At 39.0% G+C, this 14,582-nt stretch overlaps 1 protein-coding gene across 5 annotated transcripts; it reads left to right on the top strand.

The window, feature by feature from the left end:
• Positions 1–330: 330 nt before the first annotated feature.
• wt1b (WT1 transcription factor b) lies at positions 331–14,554 on the top strand. Of its 5 annotated transcripts, XM_088295360.1 has the most exons (11): positions 342–1,987; positions 2,096–2,173; positions 4,804–5,132; positions 6,862–6,984; positions 8,090–8,195; positions 10,709–10,789; positions 11,432–11,537; positions 11,621–11,768; positions 12,963–13,052; positions 13,697–13,789; positions 13,945–14,554. In XM_088295360.1, the coding sequence occupies exons 1-11, from the start codon at positions 1,953–1,955 to the stop codon at positions 14,064–14,066; spliced, it is 1,311 nt and encodes a 436-aa protein (XP_088151486.1). In that variant the 5' UTR covers positions 342–1,952; the 3' UTR covers positions 14,067–14,554. The 5 variants fall into 5 exon arrangements, with proteins under 5 accessions (XP_088151485.1, XP_088151484.1, XP_088151482.1 ...); XM_088295359.1 differs by having other exon boundaries at positions 331–2,173; positions 11,432–11,486; XM_088295358.1 differs by having other exon boundaries at positions 332–2,173; positions 13,697–13,780.
• Positions 14,555–14,582: the final 28 nt, after the last annotated feature.

A 14,582-nucleotide genomic window follows, 5' to 3' on the forward strand; every position in this document is an offset into this window, starting at 1 on the left:
GCATGGCCATTGCTAGTTTAATTAAGGGAAAAAATGAACAATGGCTGCTCTGTTTGATAAAAGCACTTGAAAGACTATTAGTTCTCCTTAATGTGAATGAAAATTTCTCAGATTTATTCAGACATAAACTCACTGGCACAATTTAATGAGATCTAGCCGGGGTGTATAATGAAAATCGATTTGAATCGGAAAATCGGTTTGGGATTTAACTTAACCAAACTGAATCATTACGTTTTAAAATGGACAGTACTTGAATCGTATCACACCCTGTTCATTAACTCATTCCCTACCAGCCGAGTAAAAAAAAAAAAAAAAAAATGGATCGTTGACGTCTTTAGCCGTCAATGGTCGTAAATGAGTTAAGAAACAAAGTGAAGGTATTTGGAGTTGACTATTCAAAGTACACACTTGAATCTGATTGAAATGCTATATTAAATTTTTTTAAAGGCCAATAATGCTCAAAAACCCTCCAGTGTTGCTGCAATAATACAATTCTGCAAGGAAGAGTGGGACAAAATATTTCCGCAGTGGGATATTAGATTTCCATGCAGGGCCATGTAGGTTTGGATTTTCTTTCTCCGGTAATAATAAAAAAACTTTAAAAATTTGATGATGGTGTGACAAACGTGCAAAAAAAAAAAAAAAAACTTATAATTTGGGCAAATTTACTGTTGTTTTGGGTATTATCCGCCAATTTAAGACCAAAATAACACCTGGGAATTTGCCTGAAAACTGCGTATATTTGAAAACTGATGACGGGTGCTTTTAAAATGACATGTTAAACCACAAGTGATTATGCTTAAAAAAAAAAAACTGTCAAGAGCAGCCTGTCTTTCCATGCATGCAAACAGATTTGTGTTCAAATACAGAAAAGTACCGTAATGTCTTTTTCACGTGTCCCGCCATCTCACATATCAGGATAGTTTATCATGTGGCTTTTTGGCTTGAGACAAAGCCTTCTCCAATTCCCTCTTGGTGCTGGAGAAAGTTCGACTCTTGTGTGTTTCTTGTTAAGGGTCACGGCTAGTAGTGACCGTTTGCCTTCCTCTCCGTTCTGATGTTGTTTTAAACCCAGAGTTAACCACATAGTGATCTGAAGAAGAATGGGTGTATTTGGGGACCGCCATCCGTCATGTGGACTGAAGGGCTTGTTTTCTCTCTGACCGGTCACCTCTGATGAATCCTCGCTAAATACTCCACTGGGGAAGGTATGGCCAGCATTTGCCTTGGCTTAACAGCAAATGTTCCGGCCAGATTTCCTCAGTTGTTCCGCAACCTTTTGCTCTCGGAGCTCATTATTTATGGTCCTTGTTTGCTTATCATGGGTGGACCCCGGAAGTTTTGGCAATTGTTGAGGGAGAAATAATTTTTCTCCACTTCCATATTTAAGGCAGCTATGTGGACATCCTCCGAATGTTTGGGTGTTCTTCTGGGATATGACTTAGCCTCTGTACTGATTCCCAGAATAAGTCAGAGAGGATTTTATCTTCGCTAGAATCGTAAAATGCGCAATTAGATTTTGTGGAAATGGAGTGGAAATATACTCTGCTGGCCCAAACACAATCAGAAGCAAAGGCCTACATTTACAGCTTACATGAAACGGTAATAATTTATTTCCAACTGTCTTTCGTCTTCATTTCATAGTGTGTGTCTTCCAGCCATTTTTATTGATTTCTTTTTTTTTTTTTGTCCAATCAGATTCCATCTTCAGTGTGTTGCCATGAACATCATATTTGCTCAACGCCTTCGGAATTCCAAATGCTGTCATTGACCACACACACACACACACACACCTTCTTTTAACTGATAAGATTTTGGATTTCCCACTCTGTGCTCTCACAAGTCCTCTGCAGGACAATTCAGTTTTTCCATCCTCTAATTGGTTCAGCTACGCTCATCCCTCTGATTGGTTAAGCTGAAAATGTGCATCATAGATTGATTTACAAGGGTGGATGATGTCGGACATGATTAAAAATTCACTTTCAAGGTGCACTTTTCAAAAACAAAATGTTATTTTACGAGCCCCGTGTTGCTGGCTTTCTTGTTTCAACCTGGATATTCATTTATTTATTTATTTATTTGTCTTTTTTTTTAGGCCCTTTCAAGAGCAGTATATCGGAGTGGAGCAGTTAGCTTGCACAGACAGACAGGAGGCTCTGCATTGGCATCTCTGGTGAGTACGATGTGATTTATTTAAATAATTAATATGTAATAATACATGATATAAGGATAAATATTGATAGTGAAGTTCTATCTTGTAGCGTAAGGGTTTGAAGTTGTTTGGAGATAATGTATTGGAAGATAAATGTAACTCTTGATTAAGTAATTATTGTATTCATCCTCAAACATCATTTGCCACGCATAATTATACAGTGTTTTGTTTTATTTTTTTGTACATTATTTTGTCGCATCATATAAAGAGGTGGATTAGGACCCTTAAATGCTCAGCTCCGAAATTTATCACCTGCACCTACTTTATAGATAGAGGGATAGATAGATTTATTGAGCCTGTGAGGAAAATTAGATTGTCACTGCTTCAAAATTCACAATTACATCCCCAAAAAATAAAATAGGAGCATCCGTAAGAGAAAAAGGAATAAGACAAGGACGAAAGCAAAATTTGAGGTTCCCCAAGGAAAAATGGACATCAATCTGAGGCTGAAGAAATGTAGACAGTGATTTGTGAACAGAAAATAATTGAGCCACATCGTTTTAATCGATGTATGAATCAATCAAAGTTTGGGGAATAATAATCAATGAATTGATCTCGATTGATGAATTGATTTCTCAGCTATTTCCCACTAAATGTTCGTTCGACCTTCATGTCACCATCGAAGACATTTTGGACAGTTCTGTGTTCAACTTTGTGGGAACAGTGTGAAGACCTTGGTTTTAGTAGACCGCAACACATTTTCCGGCATGCGTCTGGGAGTTTTAATTTTTTTATTAATTTTTTTAATTTAATTTTTAATTTATTTATGTATTTATTTATTTGCAAAATGTAACTGGACTAGGATATTTTTTTCCTCTCAGATGTTACCGCAGTAAGTCACACACATGATTTGTCTCAGTTTTTACACCGGACGCTTTTCCTGAGCGCAACTCTCCCAAAACGCTACCACTCAGGTCCACTTCTCCAGTCCTACAATGAGGTCACTCTGATGATAGGACCACAGCTTGTGCCATCAGACGTGTCTCCTAAAGTGTCAGGAAAAGCCTACTAGAACAGTTGAACCATTTAACATGAGTTTGAATGTGATTGGTTAATTCTGAACATATTCAAACCCCCAATAGTAAGAGGGTGTGCACACTTGTGCAACCACATTCTCTTATTTGATGTAATTATTATTTTTTTTAAATTTCTCTCTCACATTTTTTTCAATTGATTCGTAAAGGGTCACGTTACTGGTGGGAAAAGGTTTGAAACTGATTTATCTCGGACTCATTTTTTTTTTCTGCAATTTAAGCAAGTGTGTTTTGTGTGTATATATAATTAATAAACAAATGAATCATTAATTACAACTAATTAATAAACTTATTATAGTACAAATTATTACTGTCTATAGCCTTAAGAAGGAAATTGAGAATAATTCATTTCTGGAGAATTAATTTGAGTAAATTAACTTTGAACTCTGTTCTACTTATCTACTCTTTTCATATATATGAATTGCATGGTTATGTAATTAAAATATTCACGTTAAAAATAATCGATGACAGCTTAGTTGCATTCCTGTGGCGCTGCACATTGAGCCAAGGTCAAAACATTATTAATTATCCTCATGTGTAAGCATTTTTGATTGCGCGCCAAAACAGTGCAGTTTGCATGCCTTCCCGTTACACATTTATTGCTTTAATTCATCGGGCTGATTTTTTTACATTTTTTTTCTTATTTCTGCTACATTAAACCTAAATTCTAATAACACTGTGTTAGACTTACTGTTACTGACATGATGCACATCTTACTTCATCCTGTTATGAAAGTGTTATGAAAGTTTGGTATGTTTCAAACTGAAGGAATGAATAAGAAGCATCACAGGCTTAAGGTCCGGACGTGTTAGAGCATTTTGAAAATTGCTTTAATTAAGAGTCTAAATAATCAATTCAAGTAAAGTTGTTTTTTTTTATTTCTGTTGGCGTCTCAATTGAACTGTATTTTTGTTCGCATCCACATGATCATAAGCAAGTTCCAAATAAATGAACCGTGAAAACAATTATTTCAAATGCTAATTTTTTTTTTTTTTACTTCTAGCTGCTTTAAACTTTTTCTAATTCTTTTGAGACAATCCGCATCTTCATGTTCATTTACACAAATGCTCAAATTGAGCCACACTTGAACTTGGCCAAACGAATACAAGTACGTGGTTAGTCAGAGCCTGCTGAGAAGTCAGTGAGGGTCAGAGCAAGGCGAAAACCTTTCTGACTCCGCCCCCCCTGGCCTGTGTGACTATAGCCAGTATTTGAGTCTTCGGGGGGGCTGAATGCAAGCCAGTTGTTGAGGCGTAGGAACGAGGCTGTGATACCCTCACACACACTCCCACTCACTGCACATACAAAGGGAGGCAGGGACACCTCCACTTTCGTCATCATCCGTTTTTGATGTTTGCCTTCGGGCGCGAATGATGGCTTGGTATAGTTTGTGAGCTGTGACTTCTGTTTTGTTTAAGAGTTTGACTTTGTCATCTCCTTCACTGGAAGTCCATCTTTCTTTTCGGACTCTCAACTCTCGTACCCAATGCTGACCGAACCGTGCGGCGCCATGTCTATGGGCTCGGATGTCCGGGATCTGACACTCTTGTCTCCAAGCCCCCAGGTATCCTCCTTAGGTGGGGCAGGAGGTGGCTGTGGCCAGTGGACTCAACTGTTGGACCTCCATCCTGGCTCTCCCTACAACTCCCTGCCCTCCCACCACTCCCTCATCAAGCAGGAGCCGAGCTGGGGGACGGCCGACCCTATCGAGGATCCCCACTGTGGACTCGGGGCCTTCACGTTACACTTCTCGGGCCAGTTCACAGGCTCGGGCCCTTGCCGGATGGGGGCCTTTGGAGAGCCGACGGCGGGCCAGCCCAGGGTTTTTCCCAGTGGAACCTACCTTCCCGGCTGTGTGGACAGTCCTCCTGCATCCAGGAATCAAGGTAAATATTACCAGCCCAACATTATGCCGAGCTCAACAATTCAAGGGATAAATATTTTCTTGCAAATGTGACATCCTCTACTGTATATTTGTTGGATTTGTCAGCAGTGTTGTGTCTAGGCAGGATGTTATGTGCTTTACTGGGACAACATGCCCTGTGTCAGGAACTATCTTGACACTTTTCTGGAAGCACTCTGACAGATGCAGACATCCGCCATAGTCCTGCTGCAGCGTAAACTGCTTCTTGACATGAAATAATCACAGGCACATTTTAAATTGCTCCTCCAGAAAACAGTTACCCCAAATTCTTCAGCTCAGATGCAGATTAAACACGAAAATTTAACAGCGTATGTTATGAACAGACAAAGAGTATGACAATTTGTGAAACGTTAATCTGGAGTTATACATTTTATGATACAATACTAATTTATTCAACAATTGTTTCTAGCCTTTTTTATACTTCTCTGGCAAGACTGAATATTATTTTCCCGACTGGGAATATATATATATATATATATATATATATATATATATATATATATATATATGCATTTATAATAGATACATTAAACGGTCTACTTTTTTATTGACAGACAGTGCAACTGTACCAAATATTATGGCTCACAGGCCGTTACTGATCATTTAGTGTTGCTCTTGTTATCCTCTTTTAACAATACATACAGTCAATCAGGAATCAAAATAGTTGTTCAAAAAAAACATAGACTGATTAGCCCAAAAAAATATTAGTTTTCGCCTAAAATTACACTCGTGCTTTTTTGCGCTTCATAAGGTAAGGAACTAATTTCGTCTTAAATTGAGGTGGGGGCCAAATACCCCAAAACAGCAGAACCCGCATATAATCAATAAGAAAGGTGATTATGATAAAAATGAAAATGTTATGCTTGACTGCCAGATATATTACATGCATGAAAAAAAAAAGTTATGCTGGTTATTGGGTCTCTTATTGTCAAATATGAATAATTAAGTTAAAATATATTATAATAATACAATAATTTTGTTGGATTTCACTTTTTTGTTTCCCCAAATTTCTGTCTGTTCCAAAAGGGTTAACAATTGTGACATTTTCATGTTTTCCTCATTTATTTCATCAATAATTTATGAGTTTTTTTTTTTTTTAAGCCATGGTAGACTCTGCAATCTGGATTTGCAATCTGAATTTGAGACTTTTGTATGCGACATAAATATGAATCTCCTTGCAAACAAAACTCCGTCCAGTCTGCTGGGACTCGTTACTCGGAGGTCAGAGGTTGAACTGCGGACGTGTGCGCTGATGTGACTTCCACATACCCTGTGCACGCACTCTTGTTCGCCCGCTTGTAAAGTACTTTTTGATGAAGTGATAAACTGCTCGGCAAGCTGCGGGGATTTAAGTAAGAGATTGTGAGTCATTTTTTTTTTCTGGAGAAACCTCTCAACGGCCCTCCGAGGACTGACTTTTGAAAATTCCTAACTTCTACTTGAACTTTCCTCTTTGAGAAGCGCTACATTCCCATTTTAGTTACTTCAATTTCAGTATAGCATCGATGTGATTCGTCATCCTTGAACTCAGTTTTCTGGGGATACTCCTATCTCAATTTGTTTCAAATATTATTACCACAAGCAAGCTTTCACCATGAGAGGATGGGGAAAAACGAAGAACAATAACATATTTTTTACATTTTGTGATCCAATTATCCTTTTAAGACGTCTCTAACTTTGTTTTTCTTTAGGTTATGGTGCAATGGGTTTAGACGGGAACCCCAGTTACCCTCACACGACGTCTCACCACACCCCTCAACTCTCCAGCCTGTCCTTCAAGCACGAGGACACATTGTCGCCGCCAAACAACATTGGTAACAGTCTACTTCCTGGCACGTTCTCGCTAAACTCACTCAATTACTGGAACACGGCTGCGTTCACAGCAAGGTCATAGACGTAGCCTATAATTCTTTCTTTTGTTTTTCCTGTCTCTATCTCTCGCTTTCTGTCTCTGTGTCTCTAACTGAGTCGTAGATCTCATGTACGTCAAGTCTTTTTCTCACAACTTTGCATTTTACACTGAGCCCAGCGTAGTCATGCCGTGACACAACATCCCACCTTCAGATAATTTCATGTGTGACAAGGTCAGCACCCGTGTCTCGCGTGTGATGTATAACTATAAGTTGGATTCTAAACAACAGGGCGGGAGTGTGTTAGGTGTTCATCTTCAGATGAATGTCCCTCACAGGCCATGCACTTGCTCACTTATTGGATCACAGAAGGCGACATATTGGGGGGGGGGCTTCTTCCTCACTTATGATTTTTTTTTTTTTATTCAAGATGCTGAAAAAATAGGCAGTGTGTGCTTCTGTAATGGTCAGCGAAACATATTTGGCAGTGGCATGATTCATCAGGAAAAAACCTTCAGTCAGAGATAACAGGTGTGAGGTGTCAATCCCTTGTCCTGCACTTTCAGACAAACTCATCACAAGCACAACCCCCGCTCCCTCGAAAAACAAAATAACTTCAAACCAATAATTTCAAGTTACTATAGCACCAACTGCTTTTCTGGGTTAATACGGTAACAGCTCAACGTAAAACCAGATCAAGTCAGAATAATAATAACTGCAATCCAGATGAACTAATTAATGTTATAATATGACTTTATTCCTGCATGTGCATTAATGCATTAATGTGGAAAAAAGCCAATGACAGTGAACTCTGACCTCTCAATACTTCTCAACACTACAGACAAACTCTGATCGAATTGAAATGTCTTTTTGCAAGATCCCTAATTTTTCAATTTTTTTTTCAATTCTTGTATTGAGTACATCCTATTGCTTTTGTCCATATAGAATGCATTGTGACTCAGGCAAGCAGTGTTCCATTCATTAAAGTATTTTTTTAATTACTTAATTAAGAGAAGCAGTTATTCTTTCACTCCAATGCATTGTATTAAAAGTTTTTTTTTTTTTGCAGTTGAGCAGCAATACCCTCCGCCTCCTGCCCCTCCTGTATTCGGGTGCCACAATCCTGCAGAATCCTGCCCCAGTAACCAAGCACTACTGTTGAGAAACTACAACAGGTAATTTGTTTTCATCCTCCCTGAGCATGCACACTTCCCTTAATCCCTGCCCCACCCCCAAAATTACATTTATTAAAGTTATAGATTTGGGGAGCCAGTTCTTCTGTCATTAAGTGCTGCCAATTGGCGCAACAAATATTCGGTGATCTGCTGTTAATGTATTTGCTTCTGCAGTGTGACAAAATGAGACGTTAATGATATTAAGTGTGTGTGTGTGGGGGGGGGTGTAATTTAAGGATGAAAATACCTGATTGTGTTCCCAACTTGTTTTGTTTTCATCTTGATGGAAAACATTTCTTCGGGTGAATTGTGTTGGAATTCTTTAAATGCCGACTCGGGATGTTTTGGGGAAAAAAAGAGAAGCATGTGCAACCCAAATACTGGAAGAGAAGATGATAAGAGGAGACGAGAGACTTTGCTGTTTTTTTGTAACAACTTATGGCATGAGCTGGAAAAAGTCAAGCAAACGTGCGCCTGCCCATGCACACAGAGTGTATATGCATGTCAGATAGCGGAGAGCCTTTCCACAGTCGACCGTAGTTCAGAGCTGATTATTCTACTTCCCTCAAGGACTTCTCAAGGAATGAAAGCCAGAATTCTCCCCCACGAAACATTCCCGCCTTTAATGATACCGAGGATAGAGTGATGTCATGCGGTGGTTCGTGGCGTACAAGGCACCGAGTTGCACCCCCTTCCCCTGCAGACAAACACAAGCCCATCTCCAAGTGTGTGTGTGTGTGTGTGTGTGTGTGTGTGTGCGCGCGCACTTGTGTGATATGGCAAGGTAAAGAATGTCTCGTAGCCCATGTTTTTTAATGAGGAGCACGGTGGGCGTACAAGATGTGTTAATAAGCAAACCCTGTGGAATCCCCCCTTCATTATCTGCACAAAGGGAGAGGAGGGACATGAAGAACCCTCAGTATCATAAATATTGCCAGCATGCTCCTATTTAAGGAGCCACCCCTCAATTTTTTTTAAAAACAAATAAAGATGAAACGCGCTTATCGTCACTGTCCAGTGAATGTCATTTTTTTTCTAATGTTGGTTAATGTTCAATGATTGTTATTAGTGGGATACCACGAACAAAAACACTCTTCCTTGACTTTGATGAGAAGTGACGCTCATGAAAAACATTCTCCGGGTTATATTCTTCGTCTCCTGCCTCGGATTGTTGTGTTGGCAAAAGTGCCATTGAATAAGCAAAATGCACACACTGACTTGATGTTGAACTGAGCTATAGCAAGATACGTTGCACAATGGCGTTCCAGGTTTTAGACTGTTGTGTTTGTGATGTACACTGTGTGCCAAAGAAAACGTTCTATTATGCACCCTGACCTGAGGTCTTGTGATTCAGATTCAGTTGCAGAATACTTTATTAGTCCCAGAAGGGCAATTCCGTTTTACAGTCGACCAGACATACTGTTTTGCAAAAAATATACATATAACATAAAATATTTGAAAGTGCTCTGTAATATTGTGCTTTCTAAAAAACATTAAGGGATAAAATAATTAAATAGAATGTAAAGAATAGTACAGTTTGCGTATCATGGTTAATTAATTGATCTAAAACCTTCTATTATGCATGACTTGGCCACATGGGGGCAGTATAACGCAGTCGCTCAACCCAAATGTAGAAGCGCTTCCTAACTACTGAGACTTACCTACAATATTATGACCATATTTTCCAGACTAGAAGTCGCTACTGTTTTCACACACTTTGAACCTTGCGAATTTGAATGTGACACCGTTTATATAGGTTTATATTAAATTACTGAACACGTCACAGTGAACCGATGAAACTGTCTGAGTACACCCTCATACTGAATATCCATCAGATGTGGAAGTGTGCGTTGTTGTGCACGCAGATGTATAAGGAGCAATTGAGAGCGAAAATAAACATCTTGAATTGAGTTTAATGAATATAGGGAATGACTGCCATAAATACAGCCTCTGCTGTGCGACTCCGGCTGAATCTTGCCGGCGAATTTGCCTCAGGTGACAACGAGAGATTGAACGGGTTTATGGGACGCTACAATGTAATTTGTGATTGGCATTGTTTGGGGAAAAAAAGCATTTACTGGTATTTAAGATAAAGGTTTTTAAATATCCATCTGTGTGACCTCTTTCTTTGCAAATATCCCATCCCGTTATAAAGTGTATCTTGCTTGTTAAGCAAAAAAAAAAAAAACAAAGACAAAAGAAAACTCATATCTCAAGGCAATTAAGCAAAGTACAGGAAATAAATAATGCATCCTGACATCAACAATAATCACAACAAGGGACCGTACAGCACAACAGGATGTGTGATAATACTCGGTTTATCGAGCATTTTGTGCAGTCTTATGACGGAAGCGATGAAATAATTTTGGAAAGTGGTTTGTATGCTGTACCGGCAACCCCCGACTTGAAATGTATGACCGATCTTGTTGGCGTTCAACTTTGATATTGCGCAATTGTCGAATATTTCACCACATGACTCAAGTGTTAATCACTGCGTTGTTGCTTCTCATCAGTGATAACCTGTACCAAATGGCATCTCAGCTGGAATGCGTCACGTGGAACCAGATGAACACGCTAGCATCTTCCATGAAGAGGTAAAGACTTATTGCTGTTTTCCTATAGTCTTAATGAAGGGAAAATACTGAAGGAGAGCAAGCCAGATGGCTGCTGGCCGACTGCCGGGGGAAATCACAAAGCGGAGATAAGGATAATAATGTTTGAATGTTCCACTGCGCAGGCTTGTACTTGTCTTTAAAAAAATAAAGGATGATACACACTTCTTCAAGGACTTATTTGGACGTCACGTATTGGTCAGCATGTTTATGTTAGATATTCGTACATCTGCACAGTCTCATAACATTGAATACAATAACTTTATCCAAAATGTTTTCTTTACAGATAGTAATTCTCAGTTTTGGTTGACTTTGGACATTACAGTGGTTGTGGTTCACTTATTTAGATACAAGTGAGTGGGACTAATTAACATATTCTCTTGTCTAAATTAAAGTAGAGAAATTAGTTGTAGGTGTACCTAAAAAAAGTCAAACAGTATCTTTATGGGAATTGTTTGAAATCCAAGTTTTATTTGAATTTTGATGCCCCCCCTCTTTTTGTTTGAACTTCCAATTGTGAGACGTTTGGGTTATTTGACTGGAAGTTCCACTGCCCAACCCTAACAAATACATCCAAATATTTGCTTTGCAGGCTTCATTTCATTTGCGTATTTTGTTTTTTAGCGGCCACACAACCAGCTATGACAGTGATCCCATTGCCCCGCCCCCGCCCGTGCTGGTGAGCGCCCAGTATCACATTCACACACATGGCGTCTTTAGGGGGCTTCAGGTCAGTCAAGTGCACATGCATGCACAAAGGGGGTTTAAAAACAGCACTTGAATGAACAATGTGTGTTCTTCTCTTTCCAAAAGGATGTAAGACGGGTTCCAAGTCTCGCTCCCCCTATTGTAAAGTTATCCGAGTCTGCCGAGAAGCGTCCTTTTGTTTGCCCCCATCCCGGCTGCAACAAGAGGTACTTCAAACTTTCACACCTGCAGATGCATGGAAGGAAACACACGGGTGAGTTTATCTCCAAATGAATGATTACATAAATGTCATTGGTGAATGAAAATGCCCTGATGAAAGGGAATGATGGAACAAATAATTGGACATTCTTTTGAGCTCAAGAGCCAATATTTTTTTCTAATGAACAGATGGGGTTAAAAAAAAATTGAAACAGTTGTTTTAAAAAGTGTACACACTCTGTACAGATGCCAGTTTTTTTGTGATCGCCAAAAAAAGATATAAAACCGGTTCCCACCATTGATGTGACCTTTAACCTGTACAACTCTATTGAAAAAAATATTTTTGAGATGATAACTGAAAAAACAAATTACTACAGTAATAAAAAAAAAAAAGCACAAATGTGAGGCGTGTGTTGTGGGTGTGGTCATGATTCACCTCAAATACATTTCAGCTGCTTTTGTAGGCTTTCCCTAACATGTTTATTTGTTTTTTTTAGACAGAAGCTTGAGGGTTTTGTATGAAACCTAACTGGTTTTTATAACTGTTCATTTACTAAAAATACCCCAAGTTCCAGCTGAAGAAAAAAAAAAAAGCTCCAATGCGCTAGCACGCTTCGCTCGTGTTTTTTTTTTTTTTTGTTTGGTTTTTTTTTTAGTTGTGTTTGCGCCTAAGATACCGTTTTGATTAATGGCCACAAGGTTCAACCTTGGTTTCTTCGGCCCGTAACAAATTTTAGTCTTGCCCCCCTTCCTCGCAGTATTGTGTATTAAAGAAAAGTAAACTACCATTCTCAAATGACTCTTTGACCTTCCTTCTTCTGTCTGGACGTGCAGTAATCCTGAAATAAATTGATTTAAAATGAATCCTAAAAACTCATGCATGACTAACAAAAAGGAAAACTAAGGAACATAACATAGTTTCTGTAATTTTTTTTTTTTTAAAGCATTTTTGTGTTTGTGTTATTTCATTAGTATTCGTTAACTATAATTACCTTGGATGATGACTGTCTTCACGATTTCCTCTGCGGATCATGGCTTGTGCTCTATAGATGTGGCTACAAAAATGTCAGGAAAAGCCCACTAGAACAACTGAACTTCATTTAGCGTTAATTTGAGGGACTGCCCCCTTTTTACGACCGCAGCAGCTGTTTATTTTTACTTCCCCTCTCTGTTCAACTTTCACTTCTTCACTTACAGGTTAAGGACATGGCAATCAAATCATCCATCAATAATTTGGTTTATGTTGCAGGAGAAAAGCCGTTCCAGTGTGATGTCACCGAATGCGGCCGCCGATTCTCTCGCTCAGACCAGCTGAAACGACACCAGCGCAGACACACAGGTACTATGAAGAAAAATTTTTTTTTATCTTGCTTGAGTTACCAAACATTGCTTCACTAACCTAAAATTGGTGTGCTGATTCCAAAATTTGCAGTTAATTTTTGCTCAACAGCTTATCAGAAAAGCAAAATCCCACTGATTTAGAAGTAGTAAGACTCGCCAGTTTATTACGATTGGACTCATCCACCGCTACTTATTTGTACTATCACAATTGAGACAGACATATTTGTTGAGAAAACAGGGATCTTATAGCTCAAAAACTTGACGTGATTTTAAATTGAGCATGCAAAATTTAATAAAAAACAGCTGTCAGACCTAACTAAAAAAAAAAAAAAATTAAATCTGTTCCCCAGCGTTATTAGTTTATTGTCTTACTTAATCTTTTTTTAACAGTGATTTTATTGCTTTTTCATATATTATATATCTGACAACAACAAAAAATAAACGGAAAAAAATACAAAACATAAAACAAAACAAAAAAAAACATAAAACTGGCAACTTCACATTATGTTATAGTACAGTAGGTCGTCTTACTTAATCTTAGTCTAAACTGAGTAATCTTTCCTATTACTGAATATGACTTCACCAGACAGTCATCATGTAATAATTCTGAATTAAAATAATTTTAAAACCATGTTTGTGCAGGAGTGAAGCCCTTTGAGTGCGAGACGTGTCAGCGAAAATTTTCACGGTCAGACCACCTTAAGACTCACACTCGGACTCATACAGGTAAAACAAGTGCGTATACCTTTTTATCTTCCTCCACTGCATTCCTCTCCTGGTCGGACTTATGACTCTGGAGATGGTCGCTTGGTTGCTTGGTCGCTTGATCATTGTGCTGATCGTTTGAAAGCGCGTTCTCATTCAATGCCCCCCCACCATTTCTTATTTAGGCGAGAAGCCGTTCACATGCCGCTGGTCCAACTGTCAAAAGAAGTTTGCCCGCTCCGACGAGCTGGTGCGCCATCACACCATGCACCAGAGGAACCTGACCAAGCTTCAGCCTGCCATCTGAGCCGGGAAGGTGGCGATCCAGTGTGCCAGCCAGGAGAAAGCGAGAGAGCCAGGTCAGAGGTCATGGTGGCTTGCCAAATGTGCATAAGTGGAGGTCACAGCTGATGCCAACCCACCTTGACCACGATGCATCCACATGGTCCACAAGATGCATCTGAGCCAGCATTCTTATTGGGTCATTTCCACTGGGAGGTTATGACCACCTTATAACTGAGCCCAGAATAAAAAAAAAAACAGACACAAGGAAACAGTTGATACTCTATTTTTGATATCATAGCACACTTGCACTGTTATTCTGTTTTCTCGTGTAAAGAAATGTGTAAACTGGATTTAGGAAATGGACAGCAGTGATTTCTTGCTTTGGAGGATATAAATACACACGATGCACACCTAATAACTTTGTACATATGTGATGTATATGCTTACTTTTATAGACATTTTGTATGGTGTATTTTTTGTGTAAGTCTATAAATGCTGATCTACGTCATTCTCCAGTGTGTGTGTGTGGGTGCGTGTG

This window comes from Idiotropiscis lumnitzeri, chromosome 5, assembly GCF_059441095.1.
Source record: "Idiotropiscis lumnitzeri isolate Australia: NSW breed Sydney's pygmy pipehorse chromosome 5, RoL_Ilum_1.0, whole genome shotgun sequence".
Taxonomy (NCBI): Eukaryota; Metazoa; Chordata; class Actinopteri; order Syngnathiformes; family Syngnathidae; genus Idiotropiscis; species Idiotropiscis lumnitzeri.

Coding starts and splice junctions, on each gene's coding strand:
- wt1b (XM_088295356.1), top strand. CDS start 1,953: ATGATGTCGGACATGATTAAAAATTCACTTTCAAGGTGCACTTTTCAA. Junction 6,985..8,089: donor GTCGCCGCCAAACAACATTG/GTAACAGTCTAC, acceptor TTTTTTTTGCAG/TTGAGCAGCAATACCCTCCG. Junction 10,790..11,431: donor CTAGCATCTTCCATGAAGAG/GTAAAGACTTAT, acceptor TTTGTTTTTTAG/CGGCCACACAACCAGCTATG.